The 20,984-nt window shown below is 35.6% G+C and overlaps 2 protein-coding genes across 2 annotated transcripts; one reads left to right on the forward strand and one right to left on the reverse strand.

The window, feature by feature from the left end:
* The first annotated feature begins 1,832 nt into the window (after nt 1-1,832).
* LOC132642599 (L-tryptophan--pyruvate aminotransferase 1-like) lies at nt 1,833-5,402 on the forward strand. Its single transcript, XM_060359702.1, has 5 exons — nt 1,833-2,000; nt 2,285-2,588; nt 3,598-3,878; nt 4,604-4,896; nt 5,118-5,402. Exons 1-5 carry the CDS (start codon nt 1,891-1,893, stop codon nt 5,315-5,317), a joined length of 1,188 nt encoding a protein of 395 aa, XP_060215685.1. The 5' UTR covers nt 1,833-1,890; the 3' UTR covers nt 5,318-5,402.
* Nucleotides 5,403-12,591: 7,189 nt separating this feature from the next.
* Nucleotides 12,592-20,247, reverse strand: LOC132641120 (AP-1 complex subunit mu-2). The gene is made up of 11 exons (XM_060358006.1): nt 19,956-20,247; nt 18,865-19,005; nt 18,432-18,494; nt 18,153-18,329; nt 17,981-18,084; nt 15,075-15,182; nt 14,638-14,734; nt 14,444-14,541; nt 14,171-14,312; nt 13,944-14,066; nt 12,592-12,935 (listed from the first exon to the last, which is right to left on the reverse strand). The coding sequence occupies exons 1-11, from the start codon at nt 20,082-20,084 to the stop codon at nt 12,837-12,839; spliced, it is 1,281 nt and encodes a 426-aa protein (XP_060213989.1). The 5' UTR covers nt 20,085-20,247; the 3' UTR covers nt 12,592-12,836.
* Nucleotides 20,248-20,984: the final 737 nt, after the last annotated feature.

Raw genomic sequence — 20,984 nt, forward strand, 5'->3', positions numbered from 1 at the left:
TAGAAGTGAAGATAGAGGAACAAGTCATACCCGAGAGAGGAAGCTTCAAGTATCTTGGGTCTGTAATATAGGGAGACGGGGAGATTGATGATGATGTCACACATCGCATTGGATCGGGGTAGGTGAAATGAAGGCTTGCCTTCGGGGTCTTGTGCGATAAGAAGGTATCGCCAAGGTTTAAAGAAAAGTTCTACAGAGTGGTGGTTAGACTAGCATTGTTGTATGGGGCAAAGTGCAGCCTACGTTCAGAAGATGATGGTTGTTGAGATGAGGATTCTCGGATGGATGTGTGGGCATACTCGGAGATATTTTATTAGAAAAGAAGTTATACGAGACAAAGTGAGAGTGGCATCAGTGGCAGACAAGATGAGAGAAAGCGAGGCTGAGGTGGTTCATGCATGTGAAAAGGAGGTGCGAGAGGTTGGCGGTAGCAGAAGTTAGGAGAGGTAGAGTTAGGCCGAAGAAGAACTGGGGGGAGGTGATTAGACAGGACATGGCACAACTTCAGCTGATTGAGGACATAACCCAAGATAGGAAGGTATGGAGGTCGAGGATTAGGGTAAAAGGTTAGAAGGTAGCTTAGTGTTGTTGACTGCTGTGTGGGGAGGGAGGGGGCGGGTCTCCTCCTCTCCTCTTTTCCTTTTAGCAAGTAGTATATCAGTGTCACTTAGTTTTTTATTCCTTGATGTGTAGTACTATCTGCTGCCACATTTTTTTTTTTCTGTATCTTGTTATTTTGCCATCTCTTTTCTAATATTATTGTGCTAGGTACTTTTTCTGAGGTGAGGGTCTACCGGAAACAACCTCTCTACCTCACAAAGGTAGAGGTGGGGTCTACGTACATCCTACCCTCTCCAGACCTCACTTGTGGGATCACACTGAGTTTGTTGTTGTTATGTTTGTGTTGGCTATAAATCATTTGACTAAGGGTAAAATAGAAAGTTAAATTGTTATTAAATATAGGAAGGTGTGTGTGATCCTTTGTTAAACTGACTAAAAATGAAAGTTGTCGCATAAATTGAAATAAAAGGAGTATTTTTTTTAATCCATTTTTAGTTCCTGCCGTAGTTTTGACCTTGTGGTGTCTTACGGAATTTTCCTAGTGTTTATGTGTAATTTATTTTTTCATAATTTCTAAAAGATCAAACACCAAGAATTTGTTAAATATTTAACGGAACCCAAATGGGATCACTTTTAACAAACTTAAAGGACCAAAATTACTCAAGAACATATTCCAATGGGCCATTTTGAACCTACTTCCAAACATAAAAGATATGTTTGTCATTTTCTCGAAAACACTTAAAAGGGCCAAAAATAAAAGGAGAAGTGCCTATATTATTTTGTATTACAATTTCTCTATTTTAGTTGTCTCTTCAATTCTTTTCCTTTTCTGTTTTTCGTTATAAGGAATAAAAGTTGCTGACTTAGTAAAATCTTTGACCAACCTGGATAAACACAAAAAAATAGACTCCAATATTTGTCAAAAAAATAATTTTCTTTCTACATAGGACAAGATTTACTCTCCTTATTACATGGGAAAATTCCAGGGCTGCCTTCAACTTACCATTCACACAATCCTCCCCAAAGAGTTAAAAGGAAAAACAAAAATAGAAAAGACATAATTGCAATTATTAGGAGAATCATTTAAAATTTTATTAATTAAATAGTCTTTTGTGGAGATTAGAAAAGGCAAGTGCATTAATTAGTAAGAGAATCCATTTAAAATTCTGCCTATTAATTAAAGAGGCTTTTGTGCATTACCCTCTGTCTCCTTCCCTATAAATAGGGAGCAACATACAAGACATGGAGTACAACAAATCTGTCTTCTCCCATTAGCTTATTTTTTGATTGATCAAAGGTTTTATAAGGAAAAAAGAAACGAAAAAGAAGATGTGTGGAACAGATGCTTGCCTTATCAAGTGTTCTCCAGTCCCTTCTGCTACTACTGAAACAAGAGAAAATGGCACTAGGGACACTCTCATGAATATCAATCTGGATCAGTAAGTCTTCTTTTACAATTCAATTCATTTTTCTTCAGGAAAAAAATATTTTCTTAACAAATTATGTGTTATTCTAAAAAAGGTTAGACAGTGCAAATAATCGTTACAATATCCCCACCTTGGTATAGGAGTAAACCGCTGCCTTCTTATATGGTCTTCACCTCATATGAACTAGCTCTTGAGATTGAATTATCCTCAATGTCCATTTTCTGTATCCAAGAATACCAAAATATTCAAATTCTCAAATACTAATTTGGAATTTCATTATTTTTTCTTGTGTATAGTGGTGATCCAACAATGTACGAGTCATATTGGAAAAAAATGGGGAACAAGTGTGACATAACATTCAGTGGTTATGAGTCATTGAGTTATTTTGCTAATGGTAAGAGCTTGTGCTGGTTCTTGGAGTCAAAACTAGAAGAAGAAATCAAGAGGCTGCACAATGTGGTTGGAAATGCAATAGTGGATGATTATTATATTATTGTTGGGACTGGATCCAGCCAACTTCTTCAGGCTGCACTTTATGCTCTTTCTCCTACAGATGAACCTCAACCAATCAGTGTAGTTTCAGCTGCACCTTTCTATTCGGTAAGTCTACTAATTAGGAGTAATTTACAAGTATGGTGTCGGATGCTATCCGGGCCAGCTTAGTAAAATTAGTGGCCTAAAATTAAATTTTATTAAGAGATTGTCTTTTTTAAAATTTGATTTATTTTTTTGTTTGAGCCTTTGAGGTGTGTTTTTTAACTTTTTGAAGTGCAAAGTTGTTAATAGTTTTTACTAATCAAAGTTAATTCTTTTTTCGTTTGACAATATAGCTAATCAATCACGTGGCTAAATAGTTCTCTTTCAATTTTTATAAAGATATTGTACTGTTTATGATAAAAGTTGAATACATTGGAAGAAAAGTTAATCATTAAAACCTAGATGAACCAAAAAAAAACGAGGCTTAAAAAATTTGGAAGCTTAAAACCTTTGCTTTAGTGGCTTGTGTCTTCCATCGGTATTAGTTGTGTATCGTAAAAAGCGGTGAATGGAATTATGTATTAAGAACGTTGGTTTTTTTCGTGTCGATCTTCCATTCAGTCAAATGAACAACGTCATCTTCATTTAGTTTACTATTCAATGTTTAGCCTATTAATAAAAAGAAAACTGTGGCCATATATTTGGTTTCATCAAGACTCGGCAGGGACTAATGATCCATTTTGACTTTGGATATTATTTTAACATGTCTAATGTTGATCAATCTCTAATTTAACCTATTAAAAGTCAACGAAACAAAGAAGTTTAATAATGCTTCACTAATGTACTCCTTAACAAACCATGTCTCACGCTTAGACATTGTTGGTTGCTTACAATGTATCCTAATGAAACATATAGGAACATGGTTCATGCAAAGATTTGCAAAACATGTTTAAAATATTAATGTTTTTTCTTTATCAATTAATCACACGGTTTTTTGGTACATGTCAGATCCATTATAACATGGAATCATACTAATTCTTACAACACATCATGTGACTTAATTAATCTTTTTTCCAAAAATGAGTTTTCTTGATTAATCAATTAATTACTAATGATAATTCTGTTGTTGCAGTCATATCCAGAAGTGACTGATTTTGTGAGGTCAGGGCTATACAAATGGGCAGGAGATGCAAAACAATTTGACAAAGATAGACCGTATATTGAGTTCATTACATCTCCAAATAACCCTGATGGGGTTATTAGAGAGCCTGTAGTTAATGGAGATCAAGGGATATTAATCCATGATTTAGCTTATTATTGGCCACAGTACACTGCTATTACCTCACCTGCCAGCTATGATGTTATGCTCTTTACAGTTTCCAAATGCACTGGCCATGCTGGTTCCAGAATTGGGTAAGTTTTCAAACATTGCAATCATTAATTAGAAGTGAGGTGACAATGACAAAATTAAAGAGTAACACAAAACTAAACGCGTTATGGTAACCACTAAAAGTAAATAAAGTCAAAATTACTCAAAATCGTAAGTGCTTATAACTAATTTTGATTTGACCAAATTTTGTATTATGTTATTCCTGATATCATTTGTATTTTCAAAATACTCTTCCCAAACATAATTCCTACCTGCCTCTCTATTGCATTTCCATGGTTCGTCCTTCTCTTTACAAAGATACTATTTACTAAATTTATATTTTCGTGTAAAGTATTTATGAGCACTTTTTTTAATCAAAGTATATGTATTAATTATTAGCTTCTAACACTTTTGTTCATACCCAAACTCTAAAATACCTAGAGCTCGATACAAACTTCTTCTTTTTAAAAAAAAATAAAAAAAATCAAAGCATTTCAGTGCACGAAGTATCCTGCATTCATGCAAAGTTACAAGGAGGATCGCACCTCAAGGGGAGGTGTGGCCTATGCAGATGCAAGCATTATTGGCTGATCCAGTACAGCTTGAACCCGTGACTCTATAGGTATATAGGTCAGACACAATAAATCACACGGAGACAACTTTATCATTGCTCCGATACTAGTCTCCCTTAGGATACAAATTTTAAATTGAAGTCTACAAATTTTATTTTCTTACTAAGATGGTCTCATTTAATTTAATGTGCATGCAGTTGGGCACTTGCTAGGGACAAAGAGGTGGCAAGGAAGATGACAAAATTCATGGAGATTAGCACAATTGGGGTATCAAAGGAAGCTCAACTCAGAGCTGCAAAGATTCTTGGAGTGCTCTCTGATAGCTGTTTGGATCCCACATTGGATAACTTCTTTGAATACAGTCAGTCTATTATGACTCAAAGATGGCAAAAATTAAGAGAAATTGTTAAGGCCAATGACCTTTTTACCCTCCAGAAGTACCCTCTTCAGTATTGCCTCTTCACAAGAGACTTCTATGAATCACACCCTGGTAATCACAAAAACTAAACAATAGGACCTTTTTTTTTTTTTTTTTAGTCCGTTTGAAAAATAACGCAACCATTTCTATTTGAGAACTCTTTATCTTTTAAATCTTTTCATTTTAGCCGCTACAAATATGTCATGTCGTGTTTAAGTTTACAAGTTCTTATGTTATTTTTGGTATGTGGAAAAAGTCAGTTATTGGAATTTATATTGGTTTCTTTGAAACAGCATTTGCATGGCTAATGTGCAAAGGAAGTGAAGAGGACTGTGAGAAACTTCTTAAAGGACATAAGATTCAAACAAGGAGTGGAAGAAAATTTGGGAGTGATCCAAGATATGTTAGGATAAGTATGTTGAATAGAGATGAAGACTTCAATATTTTTCTGCAGAGGCTTATGGCTATTCAAGGACTTACAAATGGAAATTAAGAGTTATTTTATATGTCTATACATGAAATACTAATACCTGATTTTATGTATTATCAGTCTTTAGCAAATTTCTAACTACCAGTGGGTGATAATTACTTTATATTATATTTTATACAGCAATGAAACTTGGATATTGAATTTTTTAAAGAGTAGAATTATTTCCTGAATGTCGATTATTAATGCCAAATGATTTGTCAAAAAGGAATACAAAATTTCAAACACTCACCTCAACGGAGGACATAAAATGGGCAATTGAGAATATTATAAAGCCGAAATTTCTTTAGTGGGCTAAGATTACTATAGTCCATTGATCATTGAATCACATGGTATATCTTAATCATCATGAGACTTGGCCGACTTGTAGAGTTGTAGTGAATGTTTAACTAATTACTACTATAACTTTTTCACTGGTCAAATTTTAATGTGATCTAATGATTAACAAGACTGATGCATGGGTAATTATAAACCTACCTGTAAGGAAACCTTGTACATTTCCCCACTTCTTGATAATGCAGATGGAAAACAATATTATACCAATGAGGGGTATAGGTTAGTATTAAACTTTAACTTAGTACAAGAAATGTTCTTTTTAATTACTTGATCCAACTGGCACGAGTCAGGGGCATGCAGCTATTGCGAGAACCCAACTTTTGCGATACAAAAGATAAATTATATGTAAAAATTTATTAAAATTATAATAGAAAGTAGATTCGAACTCATAATTTTAAAATATAATGAGTTCTATACTAAATTTTTTTAAAGATTAAACCCATACTTAAATCCAAAATACGTCTCTGCCACAAGTATATTTCTACCTGCCCATTCAAGCCTAGCTTTGTCCATAATAGTGAAGAGAGTCACGGCAGGTACGTCTCATCAAGATATTTGATCCCAAACTTTGCTAACAACTATGCTTCCTAGACATATAAATTTAGAATAAAGAGATTATAGTATAATTGTTAAGGGAAACGCCGTAATCATGAACATGATATTGCATGAGTTGTCCACATTGTATTGTACTGTCGATTTTTTTTCATTTAAAACAAAAGTAACCAAAACTTGATTGAAGGCCTTAGTACTTTTAGATTATGATCATTCTTATTATGACTTATTAATTAGCAATATTTATGTTAATGTGATTTCATTATCTTTTGGTTGATTATTTTAGTATAATGTCATACTCATCTCACATTTTTTGTTATCTTCTTAAGAAGCACCTAGATAGTTGTATTTTACTAGGACTAAAGAAATATTTGAAGCACAAGTCATATGTTTTGTATGAAGACTTTACCGGAAAAAAAACCAACTCTGTTGGTTTGATTTGATTTATAAATTTAAAAGCATAATTCATTTGATTTGGTATTTGAAAACCCCGTACCAATCCAACCTATGTACACCCCCTACTCGTAGGACAAGCCAATACGGTGCTCTTTCAATCCCTTTTTATTTGATCTATGACTTTATGCTTCCATTTTTAGGTTTTTTCTTTTTTAAGTCAGTGTCCCTTGTGTGTTATTTCTTCTATACGCTTGATTATACTGATGCCTTCCTTTCATCCGATACAACCATGATCATAATTACCAACCATTCAATGTATTGAAAGCAATGGTTCGTGATTCATGACGGGATCCATACTATTATTGTTGAGAATCATGAGAATCACCATCTGCATTCTCACCCTATACACACTAATCAGAAAGCATACGATGAAGGTAATGAAGGAGTTCAAAGTTTAATTGAAAAACATCTAGAAGATGAACAAGGTGTATGTCCTAAAACTTGACTCAACTTAATTGTGTATATTGAGTATATTGGGCCGTTGGTGATATATTGGGAGATTTGGGTTTCAGCTGAAGAGAAACAAACTTGGGCCCATTACAAATACACATTTCTGGCCCAAGTCTGTATGTTCTACAAGGAAGAAAGATCAGCCCAAGTCACTGAAATCATCACAACCATCCAAAGTTGACAAAATGACATACACCACACGATCAAATAAAATTGATCAACAAGTACACCTAGATAGTGATGGAAAGATTTCATTCCAAAGTTTGTTATGGAACAACCAATAGAATTTAGACAAATATTATATAGGATCATTTATTATTCTTTTATTTTTATTCAATAGTGATGTATATATAGGCATAGCATTGCAATGAAATGGTCATCCAGAAAATTTCACAAATCAGTCTATTTTTTCTTCAAATTTCTACATGGTATCAGAGCATTCTAAAAAACCGTCGATCTTTTCACCCTAATTTTCTTCTTCTCACACTATCTCCCAAACCTCACTTCACTTCATTCTCATGGCTATTACACCAGAAACCACTGGATCTGAGACAAACACTGGAAATGGAAGTTCTGCTGCTTTGGACCAAACTAGTCCTTACTTTCTACATGCATCAGATTCACCTGAGATGACACTTGTGCTACGACACTTGTGCTAACACCTTTTGATGGATATGGATATAGTGCTTGGGGAAGATCAGTCCTCATTGCACTTTCTACCAAAAACAAGCTCAGTTACATTGAAGCTTCTTCTCCTATACCTGGATCTAATTCAGCTAAGTTCAAATTGTGGAGTAGATGCAATGACATAGTCACTTCCTGGCTGCTGAATTCTCTCTTAAAAAAGATAGAAGGAAGTGTTATCTACTCCAAATCAGCTAAAGATCTGTGGAAGGACCTTGAAGATAGATTTGGACGACTAAATGGTGTTATGCTTTATCACCTGCAGAAACAACTTGCAGATTTAGTCCAAGGGTCATATGATATTGTAGGTTACTACACAAAAATGAAAAAGATCTAGGATGAACTTGACACTTTGTATACCAAAGTGACTTGTTCTTGTGCTTGCAACTGTGGAGGAAATGACAAAATGAACAAATCACTGCAAGATGAAAGGCTGGTCCAATTTCTCATGGGGTTGAATGATGTGTATGCACCAGGTAGAAGCAATATTCGAATGATGTCACCACTTCCTAGTGTGAATCTTGCATACTCCCTTTTAATGCAAGATGAGAAACAAAGGGAAAATTACATGAATGCTAACTACCCTGGAAACTCTATTTCCTTCCTTGCTACTCAAAACTACCCTATGGGACAGAAATCATATGTTATTGATTTCGAGGGTAAGAAAAATCTTGTTTGCTCAAACTGTAAGAAGTCAGGTCACACTGTGGATAAGTGTTACAAAATCATTGGTTTTCCAGCCGATTTTAAATTCACTAAGAACACTAAGTCACAAGTTATGAGGAGCAATGCAGCTATTTCAAGAACTGGTCAACAAGTCACTCAGAGCACCCGTATCTCACATGATCAAATGATGCAAATTTTCCAAAACATGCAAGGAATCACTCAAGATGTATCATCACATGTGCATGCTAATGTGGTGGAGTGTGCTGGTAACATATTCAGTAATCCAGTAGCCTATCTTTCACTTGTCAATTCTAGCTCTTGGATAATAGATTCAGGGGCTTCTAAACATATGTCCTTTCATCCTAATTTTCTCACTACTCTAACACCTCTGATTTCACATGTGTTTATTAAATTACCTAACTCCTTTAGGGTCAAGGTGACACATGCAAGGACTGTGACTCTTTTTCTAGATTTAGTATTGAAAAATGTTCTTCTGGTTCCTTCTTTCAGAATAAACCTAATTTCTGTCCACAAATTCTGCAAGCAGCTTTCATGTATTCTAAGTTTTTCTTCTTCTCTATGTTTTATGTAGGACCCTTCAGTGAAGACTTCTCTGGTTCTTGGTGAAGCAAGAGATGGATTTTATCTACTGCCGCTAACATCAATCAGCCCAAGAGTTTCTTTAAACCTAGTGTTTCTCTAAGTCAATGTATTTCAGTAAGCTCTCAATCTGAAGTGCATTTGTGGCACATTAGATTGGGACACATGCCTTTCAATTCAATGAAAAAGTTTAGTTTCATTTCTTCTTCTCAATATGTTGATTGTCCCTATCAAATCTGTCCATTAGCAAAGCAAACAAAGTTACCTTTTCCTACCAGTTCCATTAAGACTAAAAGCATATTTGACCTAGTTCATATTGACACTTGAGGGCCATATAAAACTTTCACCTATAATGGTTACAAATATGTTTTGACCATTGTAGATGATTTTAGTAGGACAACTTGGACTTATCTCCTAAGCACTAAGAGAAATGCTTTTTCTATGTTAAAATATTTCATGTCTATGATAGAAAGACAATCTAGGGCTAAAATCAAGTGCATAAGATCTGATAATGCTGAATTAGGGGGGGGGGGGCTCTGAATTTTTCGCTTCTCAGGGTATTGTGCATCAAACTTCTTATGTTGCGACCCCTCAACAAAAAAGAATTGTTGAGAGGAAGCATAGACACTTACTAGAAATATCAAGGGTCCTATTGCGTCAATCTAAATTACCCCTTTGTTATTGGGGAGAGTGTGTTCTTACTTCTACTTTTCTAATTAATAGATTTCCCTCTTCTGTCCTCAAAGGGAAAACACCCTATAAGTGTTTTTTGGTTATCCTCCCAATTATTCTTACCTTAGAAGTTTTGGTTGCCTATGCTATGTGTCCACTCCTACACAACACAAAGCCACATTTGAACCTAGAGCTTTACCATGTGTTTTCCTAGGCTATCAACATGGAAAGAAAGGTTATAAGGTCATAGATCTGAAATCTAGAAAGATATTTGTATCAAGATATGTCCAATTCCATGAACACTCTTATCCTCTTTCTACGCCTGAGTCAACTACTTCACTCAAACAAACCAATCCTATCACTGAAGATAATATGTTAACCAGAGAGGGTCCACAAAAGGCCTGCTTACTTAGATGACTATCACTGCAATTCAGTTTATCTAACTGATCTAGACTCTAGTTGTTTTGCTACTGATCTAACAGCTCCTACTTACCCTTTTACCGCATTGTGTCTTTCTAATCAACATTTACTCACTTCTATTTCCTCTATCACTGAACCAACAAATTTTGCTTAAGCTAACATGAATCCAGGATGGCAAAAGGCTATATCAACATAAATTGAGGCCTTAGAAACAAATAACACATAGGAAATGGTTGATTTGCCACATGGTAGAAGGGTTTTACCCTGCAAATGGATGTTTAAGGTTAAGCAAAGATCAGATGGTTCAATTAAAAGATTGAAGGCTAGATTAGTGGTTAGAGGAGATATACAAAGAGAGGGAATTGATTTTATTGAGACCTATTGTCCTGTTTTCAAGATGACAACTATTAGGTGCATACTAGCAATAGCATTGAAGAAAGGATGGAGGGTATCTCAACTTGATATAAACAATGCCTTCTTGCATGGAGATTTGCAAGGAGAAGTTTACATGAGATTGCCTCCAGGAATGGTTTCTACTCATCCTAATCAAGTTTGCAAACTTAGAAAATCACTTTATGGCCTAAGGCAGGCATCTAGACAATGGTATGCAACGCTTGCAACATCCTTGCATTTCAAAGGATATTCATCATTACTCAATGACTATTCTCTCTTTTTCAAAAATTCACAAGGATCAATTTCAATTTAGGTGTTTATATGGATGACATAATTTTAACAAGAAATGATGAAGCAGAATTAGACAGAATCAAAGCTTTTGTACATCAAGAATTTCTGAAGGATTTGGGGGACTTACATTATTTTCTTGGTCTTGAGATTGTTCGAGAACCATATGGTCTGGTTGTAAACCAAAGAAAGTTCACTCTTGAACTATTGTCTGAGTTCAATTGTGAGCATTTGAAGGCAGTATCATCTCCTTTAGATCCCACAATCAAGTTATCAGCAGAACGGGGATAGTTATTAACGGATTCTACAATTTACAGAAGATTGATTGGTAAATTAAACTATGTTACCCATACGCGACCGGATCTTAGTTTGTTGTTCAACACTTGTCTCAATTCATGCAATCCCCTAAAGTTCCTCACTTTAATGTTGCTTTGCGTGTTCTCCGATATTTGAGGTTGGATTCAGGTCAAGAGTTATTCATGCGAGTAGATGAATATCCCTTTTAGCCTTCTGCGATGCCGATTGGGCGTCTTGTGTGGATTCTCGACGGTCGATTAGCGGGTTTTACATCAGTTTGGGAGGATCCCCTATTTCATGGAAGTCTAAGAAACAGGTCTCCGTTTCACTTTCCTCCGCTGAGGCGGAATATTGTTCCATGCGCCGTGTTGTCGCCGAACTTACTTGGCTTAACCGGATTCTTACAGATCTATCAGTACCTCCGCCTTTACCCATTCCGCTTCACTCTGATAGCCAAGTTGCATTGCACATAGCCCAAAATCCCCTTTTTCACGAGGACGAAACATGTTGAATTGGACTGCCACTTCGTCCGCCAACAGTTCCTCTCCGGCCTAACCTCTCTCAATTTTGTACCCTCTTCCTCTCAACTCGCTGATATCTTCACTAAATCCTTATCTGGACCTTCCCACCACTCCATTCTCTCTAAGTTAGGGGTTTTTTCTTTCCCCTCCAACTTGCGGGGGAGTGTTGAGGATCATGAGAATCACCATCTCCATTCTCAACCTATACACACTGATCAGAAAGCATACGGTGAAGGTATTGAAGGAGTTCAAAGTTTGGTTGAAAAACATTTGGAAGATGAACAAGGTGTATGTCCTAAAACTTGACTCAATTGTTTATATTGAGTATATTAGGCCGTTGGTGATGCATTAGGAGATTTGGGTTTCAGCTGAGGAGAAACAAACTTGGGCCCATTACGAATACAATTTATGGCCCAAATCTCTATGTTCTACAAGGAAGAAAGATCAGCCCAAGTTACTGAAATCATCACAACCATCCAAAGTTGACAAAATGACATACTCCACACGATCAAATAAATTTGATCAACAAGCACACCTAGATAGTGATGGAAAGATTCCATTCCAAAGTTTGTCATGGAACAACCAATAAAATTTAGACAAATATTGTATAGGATCATTTATTATTCTTTTATTTTTATTCAATAGTGATGTATATATAGGCATAGCATTGCAATGAAATGATCATCCAGAAAATTTCACAAATTAGTCTATTTTTTCTTCAAATTTCTACAGTTATAAATAAAGCAACTCAACGACTTTCTATAAGCAAATGTTATCATCTTTCGAAGACCTTGAAATATAAAAATGAAATTCCCACCATTATCTATCACAATGAAGGCCAATGTTGTTAAGATCAATTGTTTTATCCAATGCTAAAAACACAGAGCTAACATGAATAATGGCACAAAATGACAGAGCCATACAAGCAGTAGGAAGTAGGGAATATGCCTTAAAGAAATATTTGATATGAGACTAATCGTCAAAAGTTTATGATACAAGAAAATGAACACCATCACATGTAAGAGTCAAATACAATAAATAACAAAACTGGCCCCAGAAAATATTTTGCTTAACATCCAGTATGAACGAGCAGTTTCTTTTTGCGCAGCAGCTCAAAATTTTAGAACTGGTGAGTTATCTGAGGCCTTCTAACAAACTCAATTGGCTGGAAACAACATCTGCGCTTGACCTTATATTAGTCTTAACTCATATTCACCAGCCATAGTAATATATCTCACCCACGGCAGAGCCTGATAGCCACTTTTCTCAATGATCTTCAAGTAGCGAACCTGACATGCATTGAACAATCCATATTGTTACAATGTTAAGAACAAGCTGTATCAGCTTAAAGAACAGATAAAAACAAAAATATACTTAAGTTGCCATATAAAAGAGACTCTCCCAACACTGAACAAAGGAGAAGAGTCATAGAAGGCAAGATTTACTATGGATGACAATGTGATCAACAAACAGCAGAGCCAAATTAAATCTGAAGAAAAGTTCTCTCCATGGAGATTGCTACTTCCTGTTCTTTATGAAGGCATGTGGGGGACTCTGAGTGCCTAAGTGGATCCACCTATTAGTCAGTACTGTTGGACCCATATCTTACAAACTCGTCTCCACTTAAATGGCTTATAGTTATTAAGCTGGTTAATTGCAGTATTACAGCCTATACCTGTATCAGAAAAATGGACCATGTTCGCCCATCGGTAATTAGACTTTAGTCAATGCAGCTACTGCACATCAAGAGATAACAATCAGCTATCCATTGGCCCCTCTTCCAGCACAGAACCCCTGCCCTGCCGCTCTTGTCTTATTGCTCTCTGTCAAGCACTACCAAAAGTAGCCACTAGCAAGGAGAATAATTCAAAGGAGTTTAACTAAATGGTCATTTTGTGTTCTGTTCTGCCCGTTCTAAGTTTCTTCCAATGTGCCTCTAGCAAGAACTGAACACATCACCTCATTATCCCCTATATGCCTTTACATGTACAATAACCCCTAATTCCCAATACCATTGAAGTGTCAATCCTTACAATAATTGGCCGTTCTAATTCCTATTGCCATCTGACTACCCTCCAACCTTCCCAGCCTGTGAACCAATCAAGTATATAGAGTTAACAGCTCATCCGAGACTAGTAGCGGTTCTTAATATGATAGACCAAGCAAGGATATCAGAATGGGCCTAGAAATTACAAAAATCAAGGGAAAAAAAGACTTGGAAGTCTACGACTGAGTAAAACCAATGCTTTAAAGGGCTTTCTAAAACTTTAGTACAACTAATGCCTTTCAGGGCTTACCTGTATGCCAGAAACTGTAAAATAAGGTATTTCAAATTTCACACGTATAGGAGCTTTTCTCTCAGGAACTGATTCTTCTGCTGAAATACTGGGAAGAGTAAATTCCGCTCTCAACATATATTCCTGAAAAGGCAATGGCAATACATATAGGCAAATCTCAAAGAGAGAACAAACAGAAAAGTCAAACTATGAGTTAAATCTTCAACTATGATCAAGTCTACACTAACCTTACCACCTGGAAAAGATTTTATTTTCCAGATCAGTGCATCTTTTTCAGGTGCATAAGTAGATGATCCCATTGATGTTCGGACATTTGGATTTGTAGCATCCGTTGCCACGGGTAACTCAATTTCAACATTAGTTGCAGTACTGAAATTATCGAAGAAAATCATAACTGGACATGGAAAACTTTGTTATAACATAATGCATGCAATCCATAGTACAAAGTAAATGATACATCTAATTAGTTGAAATTTTCACCGTATACTTAATACACATACCTTCGTTCCTTGAACTGGCTCCGTGCTTTAACAACAATTTCCATACGGCTCCTAGAATGTCTTTCGATTTGAGCTTCTACCCATATGAGCGGCTTTACCTGAGAACAATTACCATCAAGGATTTAAACTATTTTGCTAAAGAACTTCTACAAGGGAACTAAAAGTTTTACCGACACAGCAAGCTCATAAATTACCTGAGTACCGAGTCTGTAGGTCATAAGATCAAAAGCTCCATCTGGAGGTATGAATGATATAGTGCGATCATTTTCGAATCGGGCCAAGCGAACACACCTAATTAAGAAGCAAAATTAGTAGAAGAGAAAGAGAAGGGCAATAAGAGAGAGAACTGGGTTGCTGTCTGAAACTGGTCAGGATATATATCAAAGCCTTCATGATTTATCATTAGACAAATTGTGCGGGAGGTATAGGTTTGCTGGTTCAACAACCGTATGCTTTACTTGATTCCTTTTAAAGTGATAGCTCAACCCCCCAGGTTCCGCTATTTGGTAAAGCATTTTCATCTTTGAAAAATGCGATATGCAGTAAATAAATGACCAACCCACATTCTATTTGACAGGAGAGACCAGTATATCATAATCCCACAAGAAGAAGTAAGTGAACATTTTCATACTGATGAAACTTGATATCATCTAGATCAATGGCCTTCCCCTTCGTAGTTCGCCCTTGTGCTTCCAGCAACATTCTATCGTTAAGACCAAGCTTACACTCAGGCATGCCACTGCAAAAAAGAAAACAATAAGACTCATATTCAGATAACAGCCTCTCTATATACAGTAGGGTAATACCAACAATTCACTCGAGGAGACTGATGAACATGACTTTCAAGTAGTAGAACTAAGCGTTTTCTGAATCAACATGGAAAAAGTCTCAGTCATTCAACTTTTACCCCAAAAAAACCCAGATATTCAAATTGAAGATAAGATAGTGACACTACAATAGCTGCAGAATAAAGAGCTCACTAGCTCAACAGAAACTGAAAATCCAGGCAAGGGCAAAGAGCAAATCACTCCAACAACTAGACCACATTTATTATTATCATTATCATTATTATATCGATGAAGTAATAAATATTATTGATGTTTGGGCAAAAAAAAGCCTGTATACAAGAAGTATACCAAAAAGTAGAAAACCTACAAGAAAATATGATTCTTTTTACGTATGACACCCAATCTTCTATACATAAAGGAACCTCATGGGTACACCAAAAGAAAATAAGTGATAACAGGTTATTCCTCATTTGTACAAAATTCACACCTTCAAAAGCTCTCATATTTCTTTCCATCCAACCAACACACATAAGCGCTAGTAGAGCAACGTTCCAAGACCTACGTCTTCTCATCCACCTACCACATCTCAAACTGGACATGACTTCTTTCAGTGTCTGGCATCACCCAACTGATTCAAACCAACCAAGAATTTCCAACCATAACCTCAAAGCTACCCGACAATGTATGAGATGGCTGACATCTTTTCAGAGCCCTTACACATGAAGCCCCAACTAATGTACGTAACCTTTCTCTTCCTCGAATTCTCAGCCGTAAAAATCACCCCCATTGTTGCAAGCCAAGTGAAAAAACGGGTTTTTCTTGATACCTTTGGGATCCAAATCAAACTATATGGAACATTAACCTCCTCCCTAATCAGAAGCTTCTAGTAATATGGCTTAACATAAAAAACTCCATTTTCCCCACCCCCACCTTCCAATGCCATACATCATGCCTATCTTCTAAATGTACTTTGTTTGAATTAAAAAATTAACTAGGAGGGCCAAAACCGGCCCTTACGTAGTGCAACCACCAATAAAATAGTTAAGCGTTGGATCTATATGCTTGTTGGGACATGTCAATTATAAGCTCCTCACATGGTGCCCCATAGACATCTTTGGGTGGATAGGAGGCATGCCAACAAGGGCAACAGGTTGATTGTTGTTATGGGTGCTTCTGAATATTTATTCATCGCTAAGTTTTGCCCAGCTCTCTACCTTCATTAGGGGTATCAAATGAGTGAGTTGGGCTACATCTGAGCAGGTTAAAGTAAGTTGAATCAATAAATGGGTTGGGCTATATAACCCACCAAATGTTCACTTGGGTTAATAGGCCGGTCAATTTGGGATAAACAATGAGTCATACCTGCTCAACTCAAAAGCCTTTTTCGATTGTTTGTTCTTTTATAGTTTGTTTAATTACCAACTCAAACTAATAAAAAAATTTCTTTATTTATCATAACTATTTCAAACAAACCACAGATAATTTTTAAATTTTTCTATGTTTGGATAAGTTTTTTTCAAAGCAATTTGGGCTACATATGCAACCCAAATTGGCCCAAGCTTTTTTTTTAATTGGTAAAGGTATCCTATGGAAGTGTTTAAGAGAGATAGCCACATTACAAATCTTTAACGAGCTCAAAAAAATGAAAATGACCTAGGTCATTTGCAATTTCCATGTTACACCAAAAGGCAGTAAGCAAATGCACCTATACTTAATGCTAATGATGGATTCCTTTTTGTTTTCAGAACTTCTTGTGTTCCTCAATTTGTTTCTAGATGATCCACCATGTGACTAAGGGCAGTGCATTCTAGGTTTTCAGCTTTTCCTTTCCCAGTCCTTTCATGCGCTAGCTTTACAGCTTTTAGATGGACTAACTTGGGCTATGCCCAAAATTTCCGGCCAACCAACATATACCCAGCCCGATCCGTCCAAGTCTAGCGGGCTATCCTTTTATGAGCTAACTTTGACACCCCTAACCTTCATCTACAACTCTGTGACCATTGAAGCAATGAACTTGTCCAACTAAGTAGAGGGCTCCCTATCTAGAGAGAGAGATATCCTTGGAAGCTTGCTTAGAGCCCGACCCCTAGGTTACTGTAATCTTATTTAATTGCAAGGTTAGAGCAAAGAAGAACCAGTCCAGGGTGGTCATATAAAAATCAAACACGCACCTAGGACATGGGTATGCAATGAAATACTAAAAATGCGTAACTTTGCCAGGAAGATTTTAGTAACTAACTTATACTTGGCACTTTGCAGACTCTGATGGTCAAATTAGCTTGTACAAAAAGCAATTCTATTGGTGATGGAGAAATTCTGTGTGACGTGTAAAAAAAAAAAAAAATCGATGACATTCAGAAAAAAAAAAAAAAATACTTGGGGAGCTCTTTACATCTACATTCAGTGAAAAGAAGGAACAAGCTGTGTGTGAAACTTTAATCTTTACATTACTAGCACAAAAGGAGGTAGCAAGTCAAAATTCTTTAATCACCTATATACATGAATGCGCAATGCATGATTCGCAATTTTGTGAATCATGTTTCTGATAATGCTATCTGACACTAACTAAGGAATGTAAATTCTTGCAGTTGGATTTCTTGGAATCTTAAATTAACCAAAGGGATAGGATAAAAAGGAAAAAGAAACCCAAATAGAGGTAAAAATTAGTAGTATTAATTTTCCTTATGAGGCATGCCAGATGGTAGGGTCAGTAAAAATTGAAAAAGAATATCGAATGCAAAGAGCAAACCTCAAGTATGTCCTCATCTTCAGCGCACCAACAACATCCGACCTCACTATTTGCCCGTTGCTGTTTACAAGTATATTAACACTCTCCACGACATCCAAAAACACCTGAAAGAACAAGTTCCATATAGCCCAATGAAGAAAAAAAATTATCTTAAATAAACATGTATACCTACTTCATTCTTCTTGTAGCGTATTCCTTCACTACGCCAGGACACAGCATTTGTAACTGCCATTGGAGGCCTTTGTGTAACCTCCATCCTATATGCATCAGTTTTTATAAACTCACTGAGAATTTTTGCTTCAGTATATTGAGGATAACCAAAGTCCATCATTTCATCAAGTAGCTCATACTGCAAAAAGCAAAAAACATCAGCTCAGTCCAAAAAAGCCAATATGATTATAATTATTTATCAAACTTTTGATCTTAAAGAGACATGAAATATTCCTCATACCACTACAACAAAGTTATCGCGAAGGGATTCCTCCTCTAACTCTTCAAAATAATGCTTGAATACCTGCCAGAAAGGTAAAAGAAGAAAATGATAAATCTGCCCAAGTTCCCACTAACAAAACCATTAGTCCCACTGTTCCATCTAATACGGTAGTTTACAATTTGAGGTGTCAAACAAAAATCTCTTTACCGTGATTTTTTCTTCCATTTTAAGAATATTTTTAATTAAAAAAATACTGTGACGTATTATATTTTATATAGTTATAATATGTAAATTTTACTTTAAAAATTGCAGATAATGACGTCCAATTGAGCCCAAAAGTTGAATGGATTGACCCTACTCTGAAGTCCGCCATTTTCTTCTAACCGAGGGAGCAATTGATTTTGGATTAACACAGTTAGAGGACACATCCTCAAATATCAACATAACTTACATCTACCACACGGTGTAGAAACAGAAGGAGACTAGCGGCATTACAGTTCTGCCTCGATGCCGTCATGAGATACACGTTGTTATGCTGTATAAACATATAGGTCACACCATCGTCATATGCGACAGGATCTTGAGGATCACCCTGCAACGGATCAAATCACATAACAATCAAATGAAGCTCCTACTAGGTCAAAACAACTCAACTTCCTCGAAAATAAACAAAAATGTAGATGATAAAAAGACATCCACATCGAACAAAAAGTACTAAAAAGTTAATGAGATTTGTTCTTTTCAAGTAGAGCAGTTCAACATCATTATGAATCAAATATAAGTCCTTCAACCTATGCGTGCACAGAATTGCTTAAGATTTGAAACTCTAAATCTCAAACACGTGAAATAATCAAAAGAAATTCTAATACCTTCTTCATTCTATTTAGCTAAATTGCAAATTTCAATTTAAATTATCAATTTACGCCAATTTCCACTCTCCTGAACTCAAACTTAACTCCAATTTCAAACTGAAGCCATTTATAAAAGCATCAACTTCTGAATAACACCGTGGGCAATAAATGTTATTAAATTTGAATCCACGAGAAATTCGGATTATACTGAATTCAAGGTATACTAATCCAAATAAATATTGTAGATTAATATAATAGAATTAATTATTCAAGTCTAATAAATATGAATTTAATTAAAAAAATTGAGTTAATCTAATCCAATTTAGCTTCAAAATTTAGTCAAATTGAATCTTGAAAAGCGAAAAAGATCACATAAATTCAACTCCAATTTCACACTTTAGCCATTTATAACCACATCAACTTCTAAAATCTTCAATCAAATGTATCAATCTTCTTCCGTTTCCACATTTAATATAATTATGAATCAAATATAAGTCCTTCAACCTATACTTGCACAAAATTGCTTTAGATTTGAAGCTTTAAATTTGAAACACGTAAAATCATCAAAAGAAATTGTAAATCAAACTATGAAATTTCGAGTCTCGCGAACTCAAATTCCACAGTTTAACCATTTATAAACGCATCAACTTATGTATCAATTTCAACTCAAAGTAAGAGTAAAAGTAGGTACCTCTTTTTCAATGAGCTTAGTGAAGAATCGTTCAGCTTGTAGGGAAGTGACGTCACCGCGGTAATCACGCCAGACGAGCACTCGGCCTTTGATGTCCAGTAGGAACAGCGCTGACGCCGCCCCCGCCATCTTATGTATGTATCTACGGATCGGAAAAGCTGTAGAGTTGAAACGGTTAATTGTTAGCTCTCTATTGATCCATTTTTACAAGATTTTGAGATCGAAATTGGAGTTTCCATCAAGTCATGTGCTTGCCGGTGCAAATAATATTCGGGTCAAATGCTCCAATTTTTGCTAGTAAAACGACCCAAATGTATATAAGTATAGAAAATATATCATTATTTTATAATTTGTGTTTAATAAATATATAATCAATCTATAATTAGAAAATATATCATTGGTGAATAATTCTGTTTAATATATGTATAATTAATGTATTCTTATTATTATACACATATTATACATGTTTTGTGAAATTTCTTAAAGGCTCAATTAACGTATACTTACTAATTATACATATATTATACATGTTTTGAGATATTTTTTGAACGCTTCAATATGAATTTTTTTTCCTCGATGTAGCCAAAAAGACCAAGACTTTTTGTAGCGAACCTTTTAGTGATGACTTTTTGATCTTTTGTGGCGACTTAAAGTCTGGTTTTTTAATTTATTTTTTTGTAGTGGACGGACTGCTGGGCTAGCGCTTGACAATACTCTGAACCGAACGGTCAACTCGGGGTATTAGGCCCAAACGTGTGCCAAATAAATTTATGATGGCCATTGTGTGTCTTTTCCCTTTTTGTAAACAAGCTTATTGTTGTTGGGCTTTTATGGTCTCCTCTATTCATATAAATTGGAAAAAATTAATAAAATAGCCACTTTTCAGTCAAGTTTCAGAGTTCTATTTGTCGAACTTGAAATTTCTAGATAATAGTTATTTTTTAAAAGAATAACCGAAAAGCGGCTAATAGCATTACTTTTATAATAATTTGGATGATTTTGACAAATAGTCGTTTTTACTATTGTTAA

Source organism: Lycium barbarum, chromosome 5, assembly GCF_019175385.1.
Source record: "Lycium barbarum isolate Lr01 chromosome 5, ASM1917538v2, whole genome shotgun sequence".
NCBI classification, from domain to species: Eukaryota; Viridiplantae; Streptophyta; class Magnoliopsida; order Solanales; family Solanaceae; genus Lycium; species Lycium barbarum.